Source organism: Paroedura picta, chromosome 6 (genome assembly GCF_049243985.1).
Source record: "Paroedura picta isolate Pp20150507F chromosome 6, Ppicta_v3.0, whole genome shotgun sequence".
Taxonomy (NCBI): domain Eukaryota; kingdom Metazoa; phylum Chordata; class Lepidosauria; order Squamata; family Gekkonidae; genus Paroedura; species Paroedura picta.
In genome coordinates, this window is record NC_135374.1 from 37,585,176 (window position 1) to 37,605,093 (window position 19,918).

Genomic DNA, 19,918 nt, shown 5'->3' on the forward strand with positions numbered 1-19,918 from the left:
TTTTTCCCCCCTCCCAATGCCTTTCTTGCCCAGAAAGGAATATCCTTGCTTATAACAACTATCATTCAAATTCCAAGTTGCCAGACAAAGAAATCACTACACAGATATGCTAAACGCACACACAAAAATACATACATACAGCAAGAGAGCTGGTAAAATTAACTTCAGATTAGTTGGTATACCAAACATTTTTAGCAGTGGGTGGCACTCTTTCCTCAGCCAGGAGAAAGCCACATGATGCCTCGATTGTTGGAATATGCAAGATCTGTAGTATGCATGATTGAACAGAATATGGGGAATGCCCTACAGGGGGCATCCAAGATGATGTTGTTAGCATATTTAGATGAGGAACTTCCTGATATTTTGCAAATAATCTCTGTGTCCTGATTGGTTCAGTTTGAGACTTTGAGCACACTTCCTCCCTGATTCCCTCCACAACAGACAAAATGACTGCAGACAACAGTTAGGCAATTCGGAATCCCTCTCCTTCTTCTGCACAAAGATTGTTTCTTCTTCATAAAACTATTTTATTATTTTAAGCAGCCTGATGCTCAGCTCCTATTTGTGAATCTAAACTTTGACAACATGGAATGCATTCATTTTACCAGCAGAGGTAATAGACCAGTTATCTTTTGTGTGACTTTTTTTTTATTTGTTCTAGATTATCCTTGGAGGTAGTCCAACCTAGACTTTTCAAAAGGATCTGATTGAGAAAACAAAGTGCACAGATTTGATAAAGAGAGCAGGATGGTTTGTTATAGAAGCACATATAAAGAAACTCACAACAAAGCAGTTTTTTCAGTGGCCAACAGCAATGTCAGACAGCACTAATCACTGGCATCCATCCATGTTCAAAGTATTTGGAAAGCAGTAAAACTCTTCTTATGCAGTGTGAACTTATCAGAATATTTATTAAAACAAGAGGGAGCCCAGGAGACACTTGCAGGAGCAGTCATCGCATTATTCTTACCATTTCTTCCCTTTGGCTACTTCTCTGTCTCTCACTTTCTCTCCTGCCAGCCCTTCTCGCTCCCTGACTCCCATGCCTGACACTTTCTCTCTGACCCTGAATCATCACTTTCTGTCTCTCTGATGCATTCACTGTTTTTCTTTCTGTCCCCTCATCCATCCTTTTATGCCCCTCTAGCACTCTTTTTCTAACTTCACCTCATCACCTTTTTCTAACTTCACCTCATCTGCTCCCTCCCTATCACTATTTCTTTTACTCTGTCCACAACCATCACTATTTGTTTCTGCCACGACCCATCACTTCCCCCCTACTCCATCACTTTTTTCTGACCCCCACCCCAGCATTTTCTCTCTGGCTCCCACATCAGACATCACTATTTCTTATCCTGCCTCCCAACCCTATCCTTCCCTTCCCTTGTCTAAAGGTAAAGGTATCCCTTGTGCAAGCACCGAGTCATGCCTGACCCTTGGGGTGCCGCCCTCTAGCGTTTTCTTGGCAGCCTCAATACAGGGTGGCCTTGCCAGTGCCTTCCCCAGTCATTAGCGTTTTACCCCATCACTATTTCTTGCCCCTTTCCTGCACCTCAGGCACTCCCTCCATCATCTCTGCTCTGTGGTGAGCCCAATCTGGTTCTCTGAGGCTCCCCACCCCAGGCCCAGTAAGAGAGGTGGAGGAGGCAAGAGTATTGTCTCCACTTGCTCAGACGCTTTTGGTTTTTTGGAGGACAAGATTAATCTCTCATGTATTTATTTATTTTAGTTTCAGATTTGGCTGCAAGCCTGGAGGGGGAGGGGTTCACACTTTTTCAGGGTTTTGCAGTTGTTTCCTTTGGCAACTAGTGGAATTATCTTCAGGAATGACTGCCTTCTACTCTCAGGAACATGGCTACAGTCCAGTTTTGGCGTCTTGAAATCCTTGGGATGGAACCCTCAGCCCATTTCTATATACCCTCCTGACTTTTGCACACACATACAATTTGCGAAGTCCAATGTAAAAAGAAATTTGTGTTTTTTTTTTAGTTTAGAGCAACACATTTGGTGAAGCTCCAAGATTTACCTATAAAAAGACTAACATTGTCAGACACATTGTACTGTTTGGGATTAGCAAAGCCTGAGAGTACATTTGGGGGACATTTTTAATTACAAGCCATTGCTGAAATCCTGAATAAGTAATTTTAAAAATAAAATTCAAAAGCAAGCTGAATTTGTCCTTTTTATGTTGCTTCTGTTTGCTGCTATTTCTAATGAACTAACATCATCTAGATCAAATTTTTTCATTGCTAATGTAAACCAAACAACATGCAACCCCAGTCTTCTCCATGTCATACCAAAATACTATTCTATGCAGTAATTGACAGCCTTTGCACAGGTCTGCCTACAGACAGCCAGTTTGGTGTAGTGGTTAGGAGTGCGGACTTCTAATCTGGCATGCCAGGTTCGATTCTGCACTCCCCCACATGCAGCCAGCTGGGTGACCTTGGGCTCGCCATGGCACTGATAAAACTGTTCTGACCGGGCAGTGATATCTGGGCTCTCTCAGCCTCACCCACTCCACAGGGTGTCTGTTGTGGGGAGAGGAATGGGAAGGTGACTGTAAGCCGCTTTGAGCCTCCTTCGGGTAGAGAAAAGCGGCATATAAGAACCAACTCTTCTTCTTCTTCTATACTGGGAAGGGAGAATGATCAGTAGAGAACCACTCAATGTTAGTGTTCAAAATGGGCACTGGAGGTCAGATTTTAAACATTTATCACTCAGCTTTGATCTAGAATGAAATTTGTAATGTTGCGCAAGTCACTATAACTTTGTCTATTTTACCACTTAGGGGGTCTTTACAGATATTTATTTACTTCATTTACAACCCACCTTTCTCCCCAAAGTGGACTCAAATGTGGCTTATATTGTTTTCCTTGCCTTCCATTTTATCCAAAAATAACTCTGCACATATGGATAGATTCAAATGGGTAGCCGTGTTAGTCTGGACTCTGATTTTGTTCTGCATATATGAAAGCATATTACTCTCAGCAACACAAAGGATTCTAAATACTATTCTCACTATGGATCAACAACTCCAAAAAAATACAAGTCCGAGAACCAGAAAAGAAAGAACAAACCTTTATTGGCGGGGGGGGGGGGGGGGGAGGAACTCAAGATACTGCAGGCCATTGACCATTTGCAACAGGTATGGTAAGAGGAGAAAGAAACTATAACAAAAGAGAAAGGGGTCCTAGTATTTCCCCCAAGGCCCACAAAAACCTGTAAATAGCCCTGATTCCAGCAATCTGTGTTGCTTAATTCAGTGGCATTGCCAGTAATCACACAAATGTTAGGCATTCTTCATTCCGAATTTTTTCCAGGTACCCATCAATGTCGTCCAGGTCATTCATAAAATGCTGAAACAGAATGAGGCATTACAATTACAAGAGTTTAATGACTACAGCTGACCAGTATCTTTTTAGCAAGATCCTTGCTGAGTTAATGAAAGCTGTATGGAAGATAACAGAGAAAGCAGAAATGCCAGTCACTTCAATCAGGTAGGGCACAAGGCACAGATGAGAATCTAATTTTAGTCTCTGAAAGGATATTCATCTCAAGAACAAATGGGTAGTAGCATCAGTTAATGTATATGGAAAATGGAAGGTAACAAATCTGACGCTGACATATTCTGTTCAGAGTTTCCTATTCAAGTACACAGGTTTGCTAGCCCGAGAATTCTCTGTGTTAATGCTCCCATGGTATGAAGGTGGTTATCACTTGTGTTGTATAAAGGGCTGTTGTATAAAGGGAAGCAAGTCTGAGTAGAGGGTGACTACTAGACATGGGTAGCATTCCTCTGCATTTATTGGGTAATATGACCATATATGACCAATGATGTACCTGGAGGGGGTGGGGCCTGGATGGACATCGCTCTGCTTCCTGTTTAAGGGGTTTCTTAATGGTAAAAAGGTTGAGAAAGGCTGACCTAAACAAATAAAAAATCCCCTCATACTATGGCAAATGCAGTTGGCAGCAGTGCATTCCAAGCAGCAACCACCCACCCAATCTCCAGATGCTATCTGGAGATCTTCCACTATTACAAGTGACAAAGATCTGTTCACTTAGACAAAAGGGCCACTTAGGGAGGCAATATACCCAACTGAAGTCCCTTATCTCCCCAAACCCGCCCTCCTCAGGCTCCGCCTCCCAAATCTCCAAGTATTTCCCAACTCAGTGCTAGAAACCCTTGAATTGCATGCTAGGACCAAGGAGCCCCAATTGTCTAAGGAGGAACAGCAGAATGAAGAGAAGGCTGGAATGCATAGTGGGAGAGAGACAGAGAGACCCAGTCACCACTAGGGCCCATTATGCACAGCTGCCGAAATGGCAATTTCAGGTCACATTGAAAACGCGGAGGGGGAAGAAGCGAAGCAAACCGCTTATGCGTGGGATGGGACGCAATGGCGGCAAAACTCAGAGTAACCGATTATGCATGCGGCGACCCCGGCGCTGCTTCTGGTTGCGCCCCGGTCACCCGGAAGCTGCGCTTTCTTCTGTGTTTTGATAACGCGGCTTTTTCGGCGGCATGCACCAAATCTGCGGCCGGTTGCAGCTGGCACCGTGTGTTATCCGTGATTTTAGTCGCCGCCATTCCACCCCGAATGTGCGCTATTCCCCCCATGCATAATGGGCCTAGATGAGGAAAGAGGAGGCCATGACTCAAATGCATAAGCAAAGCCACTTTGTGCTCAATTTTGTATTGAACTTTGTATTGGAAATGAGCATAATTTATTTATTAGATTTTCATACTGTCTTCCTGGCAAGACAGCTCAGGGTGGTGCACAGCATTACAATTAATCACAGAAAAATATGTTAAAAACAATTTTTAACGTTTAAAAACCAATTTAAATAGCACATTACTGGCAGCAATAGCAATATGGTTATTATTTCTAAATCATTCTGTACTCTAGGTCTCTTCCCAAACAAGTTGTCTTTATAGGATTGTCTTAAGGATCACTGGCCCCAACCAAACACCTGGCAGAAGAGCTCTGTCTTGTAGGCCCTGTAGAACTGCACCTGCTCCATCAGGATCTGGATGTCTTCCAGGATTCCACCAGGACTAAAATTGTCCAGGCCCTGGTTGAGGTCAGTCGTATTTTCTTGGGGCCAGGGACCATTAACTAGTTGGTGTTAGCAGAGTGGCACAGTCTTTGGGAAACACAGACATAGAGACGATCCCTCAAATATGCTAGACCCAGACTGCAGATGGCTTTAAAGTAAGTACCAATACCATAAACCTTATCCAGAATTCAACTGGGAGCCAGTGCAGCTGCTAAAGCAAACCATACAGACTAAGCACTGGAAATGCCATCTAAAACAGTGGTCCCCAACCTGCGGGCTGCAGCCCGGTGTCGGGCCGCGAAGGCCATGGCGCCAGGCCGCAGCTCCCTCTCCCCGCCCCCCCGCAGTAAAAAACTTCCCAGGCCACAAGCTTGCGGCCCGGGAAGCTTCTTACTGCGGGAGGGCGGGGAGAGGGAATCAGGGCCGGGCCGCACATTGCGCGGGTGCGGCCCGCGGGCGCAGCCCGATGCACGGGCGTGGCCTGCACGGGTGTGGCCTGCACGGGCATGGCCCGCGGGCGCAGTCCGATGCGCGGGTGTGGCCCGCGCGGGCATGGCCCGCGGGTGTGGTCCGCGCAGGCACGGCCCGATGCCCTGCCGGTCCCCAGCCTCAGAAAGGTTGGGGACCACTGATCTAAAATCCTTATCCATGGTTCCTCTATATATTTGTGAAACAGCCTGGGGGTGGAACATGTTGAGACGTGCAAGTTGGAATAGGGCCAATCAGGGTGCAGCCAGCAACACTGGCTGCACCCTGGTTGGCCCTGTCCCTACAGCTCCCACCCTCCCTCCCTCAGCCACGCCAGACACAGAGAGAGACACACAGAGCCCTGCCAGCCCGAACACGAGCCCTCATTCCTTCCTATTGCTCCTGCTGAGAGGGAGGCAGCTAGAGACACAGAGAGAGCTGCCCCAAGCTGCTGACCAGCCCTGCTTCCTTCCTAAAAACGAGCCCTAATTGCACAGGAGAGACGGGGTGGGGGGGGGGAGAGAGATTTGCACCTCCCAGTGTCCCCTGGGTCCTAGCGCCCATTGCATTCCTGACTGCAATGGGCTTTCTTGCTAGTTTGAATATAACAGCAACACTTACTGGATGAATTTTCAGCAGAAGTTGTGCCATCTTTTCCCGAAGATGGTTAAGTCTTTCTTGTACAGTCTTTATCTGTGCCTCACACAGATCAATCTTAGTTTCAATGGTATGCATAATTTCAGGGCCATGTTTGTTTGTAGGCTGGATTTCTTTGGAACGTTGTCTTTTATATTGCAAAAAATACTGAAACACACACAGAAACCCTCTTGACATTTTATATTCTGCTATTCAGGTTTTTTTCTTCCTTAAACAAAAACATTGCTATTTATATTTTTAAAAGTGTTTTTCAACACTTCTGTGCAACAGACCCCCTTTTGGAGATAATATAAATGTATAGAAAGATTAAAAATATCTAAGGTAAAAAGTGGATAGATTTTTTTTTTAACAATCTGCTTCAAGTTGGGACCAATTAAACACTCTTGTATAGGGTTACCTGGGCACTGCAGCATTAAAGAATAAGTATTGCATGTAGCATGTCTTGGTTCAATTCCTGAGGTCTCCCATTAAAATCTCACAGCATGGGGTGGAAAAGCCTCTGTATGAAAGCTCCTGCCTGCCTGAGTAGTTAATATTAGGCTTGATGGACCATTGGTCTGAGCTGAGATAAGGTAGGTTCCTATTATTTGGGAATTTCTGTGATGCCCTTCAACTGTGCAGAAAACAGCCAAGGAATCTATCCAAGTTCAGCTGTCAACAGGCAGTAGATAACTATAAACTCTTCCTAGGTACACAAGAATTGCCCTTCTGGATCAGACCTAAGGTCGATATATCCATTCCAAACACAGTTATTATTGCTGTGTCCAGCTGTTAAGCTCCTATCTCCCAATAATCAGAAGATGGAAAATAATTATTTTGCACATGAAAGTTCAGTTATTAGCTCTCATAGCAACTACTGACAGATCTACCGAAAACTGGTCTTAAAAAAAGGCATCTAAGCTTTTAACTATCTTCACAGCCTCTAGATAAGTTGTCTCTAACCTGGGCATGCACAAATTCCTATCTACCATGCCAAATGTAGTTCACCAGCCACTTATTATAGCCTTTAAAGAGCCTGTCACTTCCCCTTCCTTTTGCAGTCCCATAAGTTTGTTGAGCATCTGGCAGAACACCATAAATGATGGCAAGTGGGTTAACATTTGGTTTGCTGAGTCACAAGTTGTGCTGGAAGGAACTAAATTAACTAAATGCATTGTGGATAAATACTTTCCACATGTTAGTCCTAAATCTTTTCATTATTACCAGTTTCAAAGTCTTATTAGATGACTTCTGAACTGTGAAGGAATAGAAGCAACAAAGTAAAGCACGTCTGCCTATGTTCCATTCAAATCAATAGTATGTATTTATGAAAACCTTCTGGGCCACATTTGTTACTTGAGCATAGGGTTCTGTGTTACTATAATTATTTACTGGACTGGGACTCATACTGTCAGAATCTGGGGACCAAACTAGATGCTATGAAATCCTTGTTTGTTGGGAGATGATGCTTTGAATCAGATTTGATGGAAGTTCTATGCCTCCCCCCCCCCCCCACACACACACACAATCCATGCTGTCTGCTCAGGACCAAAGCACATGAGGAGAAACAGTTTTTGCATCAACAAATTATGTTAGTTACATGGCTACAAGAAATTTTCACAATGGAGCAATTAGAAGGGTCAGAGAATTTAAAGAAGATAAAAAGGTGTGCATGTGTATGGTGGGAACAGCACTACTATGCTTTTATACTTTTGAGGAAAATAGGATTTGTAATGTGTGGAATCCATTCTCAACTCTCCAAATTCTCATGTGCAAGGAGTAGTAACAACGACAGTGACAACACAGAACTGAGGAAATCTGCATGGCTATTCTGTTTATTATGTATAAGTTAAGGCATCAACTCCTTATGGAGTGTCCATCTCTACGTTTCCATTATAATGACAACTAGAAATCTGATAAGAAACCAGTTCAGAATATTAATTAGCTATATAAAATATCTTTTACCTGATGGATTTCTAATGGTATGTTCTCATTCGGCCCAGAATGTCCTTTCAGCTAAAAAAAAGGCATAGATTTAGAAAACTGAATTAGCAGACTCTTGTTACAGTAAGAAAGCACTAAATAGAAAAGCTGAGATATGAGGCCAAATTCAAATAGCAAAGAAAATGCCATGCAAGAAATGCAAGTTTTTAAACAGGATTTTCCATAATTTACTGGAGGATACAGACTTAAATGTTTAATCAAACTGACTTCAGAGGGCCAACAACTTTGGCCTAAGACTTATAACACCAGCAAATAGAATTTGCTGCTTAGAATACTGAATAATATCCATTACTCCGGAATTGCAACCATTTGTACTAACAAACAGATATTTAGGGTTGCAACTGACATTTTACCCAAGTTCTTGCATTTAAATGACTGTTGATATAATATACAGATTAATATACAGAGCCTGTGTATATTCTGTAGTTATATGTGAACAAAAAATTTGGTTCTGGAATCAGAAGTCCTAATGCTAAGAATCTGAGCGTGAAAGAGAAAAATAAGAGCCAAACTACATGCAGCTCTACAATGGGGCAACTAATCTCCCCTCAGACCAAAGGGAATGGCACTGCAGGGAGTCAGGAGTCCTTCTCCTACCCATCTCCTACCCACTTACCTTGAACATAGAGAAAATATCCTCAGTGGACATAGAAGTAAGGTATTCTCTTGAAAAAGAACTTTTAGGTAAAAAATACAGCAGGAACTCTCTAGAATACAACAAAAAACATTATTATCCAACCATATATGCCTATATATGCCTATCATAAGAGCCTCTTGTGGCGCAGAGTGGTAAGTGGCAGAAATACTGTCTGAAGCTGTCTGTCCATGATCTAATAAAATAATGTAAAATAAATTTTAAAAGCAGCTAAGCACGTAATACAATAATACATAATTGCCAAGTTTAAAGAACAAGTCTAAGAATACATTTCCCAAGCTAGAAAAAGAAATCCCAGGAGGTTCTTTGTCAGGGAGCAAGGACATCAATTTTTTCCCCGTGTTTAGGAATACTTACTTTATATGATTTGTTAATGTTTCAATCATTTTGTTTTCAAGACTTCTCTGGGAAGGCTTCTGTCTGTGTGACACTGCAACAGCCGAGTCCTGCATTCTAACAAGTGCTTGCTTCTTGCCATCTTTTTTAGATTCTTCCATTGAACCACTGTAATAACATACCACAAAGATCAAATTTCAAATGTTATACCCAAAGCAAACATGGATCAATTTATAACCAGGTTACAAACAGTGACCTGAAAGGCTTTACTCCATGATCAGTTATGGAAGACACTCATTGTGGGTATCCCATGGGGAGACAAAAGCGCATGCCTCGGGACTCTGTTACCATTTCACAGAGCTAAATCTTTACATTGACTATACCATGATGGATCTATAATCAGTCACAGGAAGATTAAAACTTCAGTACTGATTAATGTCACTGTATTCTAATTGGTGTTCTTTCAGCAACTTCAGCCACTTCATACCTCACTGTATGATACAAGTAAATGCAAGTTCTTTGCCTCATTTTTGGGGTTTTCTGATGGGGAAGGATTATTATTTATTATATTTCTTACCTGCCACTCTTGGCATGCCAGCTTTGTGGTGGGCTACAACATACAATTTCCACAACAATAAAGCCCCATTAAAACAAAATAGAATAGTAGAAAACCCCAGCGTGGGGGACAAACAGTCTTTTCCCATAACGGGACATCTACCACCAGGCAGCAGAGGGCTATGTCAGCAATTAACACCCAGGAGGTCAAAGGGTGGCATACTTCCTAAGGATCTTCCTCCTAGAACAACCCACCGGATCTTCCTCCTAGACCCACCGGATCTTCCTCCTAGAACAACCTCAACCATAGGGATTCTAAAAGTCATCAGTGCATATGCAATTTTTTTGTAGTGATAGCAAAAGGACGTGAGAGTTCATGGAGGGGCCGTGGTTCAGTACATGCTCATCTGTTTGGCACACAGAAGTTCATAGGTTCAATCCCCGGCATTTCTAGGTGAAAGGGCCAGGCAGCAGGTAATGTGAAAGACCTCCATCTGGAGAGCTGCTCCCTTTCTGAGTAAACAATACTGACTTTGATGGGCTAATGGTCTGATTCTGTATGAGGCAGATTCATGTAATCTTGTGTGTTCACATCTTCTCATAATGCCCATGGAGAAAGCACCTCAACAAATGAATTGAGCATGCTCAATTCAGCTTGCTTCCAACACCCTTGAACTGAGTTCTAACTTTTGTCATTCCACAAAAATTCACTGAGTGAAAATGTGAACATAATCCGATATAACGGGCTCCGGTATATATTTGTGGGTCTGTGTATCACATGAAAAGTCTTTCTGATTTAGTAAGTTTACTATCCCCCCTCCATTGTTTAGAGATGTCATACCTTATCCTTCAAAATGTTTTCATCCTTGTCCAGAGGAATAAATACTGCCCACTAGTGCTCAGTCTAACTAATTTCAATTACTTTGTGTTCAGGGCTAAGCAAACTAATTTCAATGTACTGGATTGAGTCAATTAAAAACATCAATATCGTTGACTACATAGTTCAACCCCATTTCTTTGTCCTTAAGACCTGCTGTGATGTTTTATCCATTGGAAATGCTGTGGAACAAAAAAGGCTGCTTGTTGAGAATTCCAGCACACTCACCTTGTGGAATCCTTTCGGCACAAAGCTTTTTTCTCAGGAGTTGAACAAGCTGTTCGGTTAAGATGCACATCTGTCTTTCTATCATACAGCGCCTGGTTTTCTTCATCTGAGATAAACATTTAAGAAAAAACAATATACAAAGTTACACATTTTAGCATTTAACTGGATGTGCTAGTATGGATTGCAGACACATCTAGGAGCTCCCTGTAATTTATGCTAAAGAAGAAGAAGAGTTGGTTCTTATATGCCACTTTTCTCTGTCAGAAGGAGTCTCAAAGCGGCTTTCCCTTTCCTCTCCCCACAGCAGACACCCTGTGAAGTAGGTGAGGCTGAGAGAGCCCTGATATTCCTGCTCGGTCAGAACAGCTTTATCAGTGCTGTGGCGAGCCCAAGGTCACCCAGCTAGCTGCGTGTGGGGGAGGGACGGGGAATCAAGCCTAGCTCACCAGATTAGAAGTCTGCAATCCTAACCACTACACCAAGCTGGCTCTTGTTTCTTGAAGGAAGTTCCTTGAAGGAAGATATGGGATATGGGAAATGTGGATTAAGCTCTGTTACTTTGTGCTTATCCATTGCTTGGATTACTAGCTCTAGGCATTGCTGAAACATTGATGAAAACATATCACGCTGCCTGGTCCAAATCTCTACTTGACAAAGGCTACAATTCTGACCTGGGAGTATGTCCTACTGAATTCAATCCACTTTACTTCAGAGTAGATCTGCTTGAGATTGCCAATTTTAGATGGTCATTTTCAGCTGTTTCAGATACACAATGAACAATCAGGCTATTGCTAATGAGCGGCAAATAGTGAATGATAAGGTCCCCTCTCTTTTACAACCACTATGGGGGAGTGGTCTAAGTTCAGTGTATAGACCTATATGAACCATGAAGTTATTAAACCAGTGATTGTTAAATCTCATTGGTAACACATGAAAATATAAAAACAAACAGTACTGGCTAATGCTAACAACTGCTCTTCTCTTCCTCTCCTATCACCACTGCTGATCATCTTACTTGGGGGCATAACCCATTATTTTCTGTTCTGCAATGTAACATGAACAAAGTAAACATTGAAAGTAACACAGATGCATCAGGCGTTTCGGTTACATATCTTATAAGTCTCTGTATCCAGTTCCAATTCTAGAGCAATAAACAAGTGAAGATCCTGGTTCGGATACATAAATGCAAGCACCATTTTCTAACTTAAAGATGGGGCTATTTTACCTTTGTGCATGAAAGCAAAGTCTTTACACTCTTCACACTTTGACACATCTTCACTTTCACTGTCAGATATTATAATCTACAATATAAATTTTCATGTTTTAAAAAGGGCATTATGCTTTAAAAAAAAGAACTGGATATACGCACAATCTGGCATTGCTTGAGCTTGCCTAGTTGGTCTCCGAGTAATCTCCCCAGGACTATTTATTTCTGCTGGGAATTTGCGCTGTGTTACTGCTTGTCTGGTGGTGGGCAAATTCCCAGTTCCACTTGATGTCGATACCGGGCGAGGGCCGTCCCAGGCGTGGCCCAACTTAGGCCCTCCTTTGCGATAAGGGAACACAAATATATCTGTGTTCCCGTTTTTGCCCTGGAAGGCCACGGGGGCTATGTTGGGGCAGGCCTGTGCAGCAAGGGAAGAGTTGGGCCATGCTGACCTGCCTCCTCCCCTGACTGAGGTGTCCCCAAAGGGACAAAAAATGCCCCAGGCGGCTCCGTGGCACTGCACATCTTTATTTTTAAAAATGCAGGATTGCAGTGGACCGCAATACCACATTTTAATTTAAAAGGAAAAACAGGCCCATGCCATCCCGCAGTGTAGTACTGCCTTGGCTCCCATGACGGAGCACAAATCCAAGGTGATTGAGGTGCACCGGGCCCAGTGCTCCCCAGTGTGGGAACAGGAAGAGGCAGGGCAACCTGACCCAGCTCAAGTAGCTGACTACAGCCAGGAGCAACGGTGGCAAAGGTCTAGACTTTTTAGCTAGTGCCTTGTGCCTCTTACAGTACATCTTTATGTTATTTATAGTTTGCCTTTCTCACTGAGATTTCAAGTAGAGTACACAGTGTAAATCAATACTGTGAACATCTAATAAACAAATGTAACAGCATTAGGACTGAAGAAATCTGAAACCGAGCAGAAATCTGAAACTGAGCAGGAACAAAGTGAAATATTAACATGACAAGTTATACAATAAAGAAATTACATAGCAAGATCATATATACAGCAACAGATATAAGCAGTACATCTAGTGTAGTCTATAATCCCTGTCCCTTGATTAAAGCATCTATCTGAACCATTCTCTTACAGTGTAGCTCTATTGCCTGCATAAAAATGCCCTCCTGAGTAGTTCAGCTTTGCACAGTTTGCAGAACACCAGGAGACAGGAAATCTTCCTAGCCTTATCAGGCGTGAAGTAAGGGCCACAACATGTACAGAATGCTTATGTACAGGCAGCTGTTGATCTTCCCATTTGCAGGGTGGATCTGCAGGAGGCTCAAGTCAGCAAAGTGGCCTGGCAGAGCGGTTGGAGGGGGGGGGGAGGTATCTTGCTGATAACGGAAAACTTGGCTTCAAACCAAAGTCACTATAATTCAGAGATATTAATGCTAATAGTATACTAGAATATGTCCTTCCTGTATATCAAGCCAAATATATTTGTATTTTGAGTTAAATCAAGTTCTTGATCCCGTTCTTGCTGCTCAATGGCTTAAAAAAAAACCCTTGAACACCTTATAGACATTCTTCCAAGCTAATTCCTCTAGCCCCCGCCCTTCCTTTTCCTAAGGATGCTCTCTTGGGAAACATCATCTGTTACCAGGACAACTGCAGTTTACTCTATGGGACCAAGAAAGAAAAGGCTGCTATGTCACACAGCTTTATGTGGGTAAAGGAAAAGCATCTTTTACATTCCTCCAAAGGCATCAATCAGAAAAGTTATAGCGAGCTTTACTCTTGATACCTCCTCCTAATCTGTAACCAATTCCACTCTTTGCTCAAATAACATGGCCATTTTCTGGGCTGGGTTATGTAACAGAAGCCAGCAAAAGATTTCCTATCCCGTTTTCATTTCAAATTGTCGCTTTGAAGCTGCAGCAACATTGATTTTAATCTCTGGTTATTGCCCTCAATGGCCTAAACTAATCTCATATGAGTCTCAGGTGTTTGTTTGAATTACTTTCTGGGAGCCTTTTCCTTTGCTTCCTCGCTGATTTTTCTCATTATGTTACTTGTTATCACCACAGCCTCCTCCCAGAGTAGTCGTAAAATGTAACATCTGACATATGTTAGTGCAATCTCACTTGCTGGCATTCCTTTTTGTCTTGGATCAGCCACCTGCTATTTACAGTAAGTGGAGGGAACATAATTAACTTAGAACAGTGAACCCTTTCTAGACATGTGCTAATTATATCTGAATAATATACCGTTCGCTGCCTTTTTGTACTTTGGTAGCAGCACAGTAGAATTTTGACAAATCAACATGGCAGAGTAGATGAGCTGCAGGTAATTAAGGAGAGCAGGGCTCTAAAAGAAGCTAGCAGAGTATTAGAAACCTGAAGTCATTTTACACAACATTTTTGCAATTAATTTCTTGTAACAATGTATTAAAGACACGCAAATGCCTTTTCTTTTCAAAAAAATTGTCTCCAACTGTACAAGAATATCGTCAAAGTACCAGATATCACAAAAGTGTGCAGGATTTCATGTGGATTTCAGTACACACTGCAGCTTCAACTATAGACGATGCAGATTTGTTTGTTTAAATCCAGATCTACTCAAGTCATTCACAAAATAGAGGAAAGGGTGAGTTCAATTTTAACTGCAGAAGTCGTCTCCTCCAGTTATAGTCCTTGCCCTAATATTTTTTTCTCTCCCAGACAGGATTATTTTCAGTTTTGGAGCTTGGTTGAGAGAAAAGTGTATCAACTGGAGATGCTTCAAGGAGCTCAACCACTAGACATCTATTCCTTGCTTAGTATGTTGACAGAGCAGATCTGGGTTTAAACACATGAATCTGCTAATGTCACTTTGTGCCTCAAAATCCTACCACCAACAGGGCATGTTCACATAAAGAGATAACAAATTGTTTCTTACACATGTTACTTCTGGCTCACTATCTGTTTCAATTTTGATGACCTCAGCCTCTTTATTCAAAGGTTTTTCATCTTTTACTTCAAGAGGTAGTACCTGCATTAGAATTTGAACAATTACAGTAATTAATCTACACTCAGCATCAATGGTAGATCTATTTGATAACAGCACGCGCAAGAATGGCCTTGGTTGAATAATATAGCAGTTTAATTATTGACAACAGACTGTGTTCTCATAGAAGCAATTGTGAAAATCCTACTGATAATGGCAGATAGACTGCTCTGTGAGAACAGCTCTTACAGGACTGTGACTAACCCAATGTCACTCAACTGGCTTTATGTGAAGGCGCAGGGAAACAAACCTGGCTTGCCAGATTAGACATCGTTAACCACTACACAAAGAGGACATTAAAAACCATCTGTCATCTTTGTCAATATGCTAAAACCATCCAACAATCACACCACTACAGTCTTTCCCTAGAAATCTTCCCTCCAGATTTTGAGAGCAGTTACCTACAAACTACCCAGTAAAATTCAAGCTCCATATCTTGGACCAATCAAGTTCCTGGAAACTAGGTTCCCAGGTAAGACTATTCCCAGTTGGTGGAAAGAAAGCCAGTGTGGTGTAATGGTTAAGAGTGGTGCCCTCTAATCTGGAGAATCAGGTTTGTTTCCCCATTTCTTCGCGTGTTGCCAGCTGGATGACCTTGGGCAAGTAACAAGACAGACAGCTCTGCCAGAACTCTCTCAGCTCTAACTATCTCAGTGTGTCTGTTGTGGGGAGAGGAAACCAATTCTTCTCCCACTACCTGGATACTCCTGCAACTGTTTTGCAGGCTCCCCTTTTCCTCCTTGATGCTCTGCTCCTTGGACCTCCACTGCATCCAGCCCTAGACTTGGTCAGACCTCAGACCTTGGATTTAAGTTTGCATGTTGCTTCTCTGAAATGTCCCAGTTTCCATCCATCTCACGTTTATAAAGTGCACTCTATTGTTTGTGTGTGCATGTTTAGGGAATCTCTCTCAGGTTCTTAGTGCAGGTGCTTTACTTTTTTCTTTTCTTTTCTATACAACTAGGGGCGAAGCCCATTGTATCCAAGAATACAACGGGCACTAGAGCTTGGCAGTGGGAAGTGGAAGGGGAGGAGTTGTCCAGTCTGTAAGGGCATGGAGTTGAATGTGTGTTGTGTGGGAGGTTGTGGTGGCATGGTGGCAAATGAGGGCATGGGTATGGAGATATGGGTGTCAAGAACCTGTGGTGTGGAATGTTCGTTGAGTGTGGGAGAGGACTGACATTTGGGAATTCTGGCATAGTGGTTACAGATGAGCTTTCCAGAGCCATGTCCTCAGATATGTGAAGGGAAAAATCAGACTGGAGACTCTTCTTAGGGGAAGATTACATGGCAACCAATTCTTCCCAGTTCTGCGTCATTTCCCTTCTTGTGTGAATTAGGCTAGCGATCCCCAACCTGTGGGCCGCGGACCACATGTAGTCCGTTGACTAATTGGAGGTGGGCCGCAAAGGACGCCTTCTCCCCCCCCCAGCCCTTTACTTCATCCCCCCCCCCCCGACCCTTTACAACACACTTCGGGTGTCATTGTCTCCCATCACTCTCAGATGGGACTATCTTGTTGCAGAGAAACAAGCTCAGGGTTCCCATTGATTTGTCATTGTCATGAGTTAAAATTTCCATGAAAATAAAATGTTCCTTATGTTCATTGTTGTGGCGTGTCTGTATCTTATTTTAAAGGGATGTTAAAACATTACCATAGTGATCAGAGAGTATTAGGGCAGTGGTTGGGAGTAGAGGAGTAAACTACACCCTCCCACCGGGCCTCAGTAAAATTGTCAAGCGTTGAGTGGTCCCCGGTGATAAAAAGATTGGGGACCACTGAATTAGGCCACAGACACCGAAATGCCCCTCTGCCCTATTGTGGGTAGTCACAATACACAGGTGTCCACCCTGTTCCTTCTTTTCCATTTTTTCACTGTTGATAAAATGTTATATGCTCACATGCTTCTTTCATTGTTGCTCCTTAGAAGAACAGATTTTTGTACCATATTGCTTACTACCCAAAGGAGTCTCAAAGCAGTTTACGAAACCTTTTCCATTCCTCTCTCCACAACAGTCAACCTGTGAGGTATGTGGGGTTGTGAGAGGTCTGAGAGAACTGGGAATGGGCCGCAGTGACCCAGCAGGTCTCAAAGCATTTTCCAATTCTTGGGGTAGCGAGCCTCACAGCGAGCCTCACAGGGATGCTGGCAACCCTAAGAGGAGGACTCGCTGTGCACAGCAGTCTTGACCTTAGTCAGGTTTTTTATACTGTTTTTTAATTTGCCAGGCCAAGGTTATTTGTGAGGCCCAAAAGTCATTCAGTTACCATGTGTCTCCAGACATTTACTTGTTCTCTATTTACAGTTTCAGACTGTAAATATTTATTTAGATCTTCCCACACTTTCCAGACTCACAGGACCGATGCTGGTCTGCCTGTCTGAGTCCCAGAATACAAACAGTTGCTGGTAAGGGCTGGCCATAATCCGTAGGCCAGGAGGGACACCCCTGTACCACTCCCTCCCAACTGCAGGCAAAAATGGCTCCTTTGAAGGCTGAACTCTGAGGCGTTGTAGAATTTTGAAGTCCCACTTCCAAAGCTCCAGGAATATTTCCAACTCAGGGGTAGCCAACCTCCAGGTGGGGCCTGGAGAGCTCCTGGAATTACAACTCACCTTACACCTTACAACTCAGTCAGGGCCTGTCAGAGGCTCCTTCACAGCAGGCCTGAAGGGGGGGGGGGGAGGGAGTGCACTCTCCAGCCTCCTGCCAGCTTTATCAGGGTTCTGAGGCAATTTGCAGTTGAACATGACAGTTAGGACAGCCTTGGGGTGAAAAGGGCTGGCGCAGCCTGTCCAAGCCTCTGTTCTCACCCCCCTTGGCAGCCCTACTGACCTCCTCTCCCTGCGGTGGTCAGGAGCAGACTGGCAGCCAGACTGGGCTGGGTGAATGGAATTTTGGTCTGTCCTGGTGAGAGGCCAATTGGAAGGCGCAAAGCACGTTCCGATTGGCCCCTCCGCTTGTCAGTCTGGGGCCAAGAGGCCAATTGTTGCCCCCCACCATCACGGACTGAGCCCACCCCAACACCCCTTACTGTTTTATTAATAGGGAAAAGATATAAAAGCTATTTGATTATGTTTATAATCACTCTCTCTTACTTCATAGTCTTATTTTCAGGTATCCCTACTGAGATCTACCCTAGTATACCCAGACTACAGGATTCATTTCTGGAATCCTTTTTAAAGCTAATTTCCCTTTCTCTGGGTTCATCAGCTATATGCAGCTAAATGGCTATGTAGCTTTATTGTTACAATTGCACAAAATGGGAAATATGATAAACTTGAAATATAGCCCGCTGTATGAGGGATACAGCGGGCGCTAGCAACTCACACTTTGGCGTGTCCCACGGCGACGGCTCTCTGTGGCGGCTTCCTGTGGTGTCGGCTCTTTGCGGCGGCGGCAGCGGCAGCAGCAGCAGCAGGGAGGCTCCGGCAGCCGCGCTCCGCGCGACTGCCGGGGGCTCCGTCTGGCAGCGGCCTGATGCGGCGAGAGGCAGGGAACAACTGCGCGGCTTGCAGTTGCTGGGGCTGGGAATCAGAGGGACCAATCGGCAGGCGCAAAGCGCCTGCTGATTGGTCCCTCCGATTGTCTGTGCAGAGGAAGGGTCCAATCCGGACCCTTCCTCATCACGGACACATCCCGCCCCATAACCCCTTAGCGCTTTATTTAGTCCGCGGTGCCCGTGGCGCCGTGGGCGGTGTTTAGATATGAAATATCCCACACCGCTATGAGTTATTATTGGGGGTACTAAGAATAGCGAGGGTTTTTGTTTTTCCGCTTCTTTTCTCGATTTGATTAATGCTTGTGATTTTATGTCTGGAGTTTTCATCGGGGTTTTATGGGGTTTTTATGCAAATGTACGCAACCCGCCATGAGCTGTCAGGGAGTGCTGGGTAATAAATAAATAATAAATCAAATAAAAACTGATACAGGATCAAATCTGTCTGCACAATGTAACAAGAAACACAGGGATAGTTCAGTTCAGCCCTTTTAAGTCTCACTGAGTATGAGCATATTGTCAAGTATCTTCTATTGAAAACAACAGGAGTTCAAAATGTTTCACTTTGCCTCAATGATGGCCCAAGTTTCTGGTACTCATAACAGAAAATAAATAGCTATTGTTTTGCCAATTCTTGCTAGATATTTAGAAAAGCTCCAAGTGCAAAAAACTGAGCCTGCTTGTTGCTGATTTGCTTCTGGGAGCAAGTACTACCCAGAAAGAAACTGGTACAACTGCTGGCAGTAACAGGAAGGTGTATCCACACTGGGCAGAGACTTGGAACAGCTAGAGAGATTTTCTGAGCTTCTGGACCCTGAGGGAATGGGGCTTGAAAGTCTATTACTTTGCACAGCAAGATACAGCTGGCAAGGGCAGATTTTTATGCCCTGGCCTAAGAGATGCTTCTATGTTTTAAAATTTTGTAACATTCGGACTGATGAAGGGTCCTAGTGGACATAAAAGCTTACACAATGTTCTGTATTAATTTGATTGGCCCAAGAAAAGGCATTACAAAGATTTTGTAGTTTTTTATATCCTTCTAAGCCCATTAGGATGGTACCACTCTACTCTTTGTACTTAATTTACACTTACACTTGATTTTATTTATTTATATTCCCCCCCTTATCTTAGCAAACTCAAGGTGGCTAACAGAAACTGCAGGACGCACATACACACTGCAATGTCCAACAAGATAAATCCAATACAGAATTAGTACACAGCATAGCTTTAAAAGTTTAGCGTCCACCGAATGCCCACTGAAAAAATAATTGTTTTACACCCTTTCCTTAATGTAGCCAATGAAGCACCATTTTTACCCATGCTGGTAGGTTAGACCAATGGACTGGACTTCACATAAACAAATCCCATAATTTAGCCATTGACATACAGAC

General features: G+C 43.4%; 1 protein-coding gene across 1 annotated transcript in view; it reads right to left on the bottom strand.

Moving 5' to 3' along the window:
* Positions 1–3,096: 3,096 nt before the first annotated feature.
* MORC1 (MORC family CW-type zinc finger 1) overlaps positions 3,097–19,918 on the bottom strand; it is a 54,043-nt gene continuing 37,221 nt past the window's right edge. Inside the window, exons 20-27 of the mRNA XM_077342158.1 lie at positions 14,921–15,013; positions 12,049–12,124; positions 10,824–10,929; positions 9,185–9,331; positions 8,789–8,879; positions 8,134–8,184; positions 6,154–6,336; positions 3,097–3,359 (exon numbers count right to left, since the gene is read on the bottom strand). Of these exons, the coding sequence (XP_077198273.1) occupies positions 3,282–3,359; positions 6,154–6,336; positions 8,134–8,184; positions 8,789–8,879; positions 9,185–9,331; positions 10,824–10,929; positions 12,049–12,124; positions 14,921–15,013 (825 nt within the window). The 3' untranslated portion in view covers positions 3,097–3,281. The remainder of the gene's footprint in view (positions 3,360–6,153; positions 6,337–8,133; positions 8,185–8,788; positions 8,880–9,184; positions 9,332–10,823; positions 10,930–12,048; positions 12,125–14,920; positions 15,014–19,918) is intronic.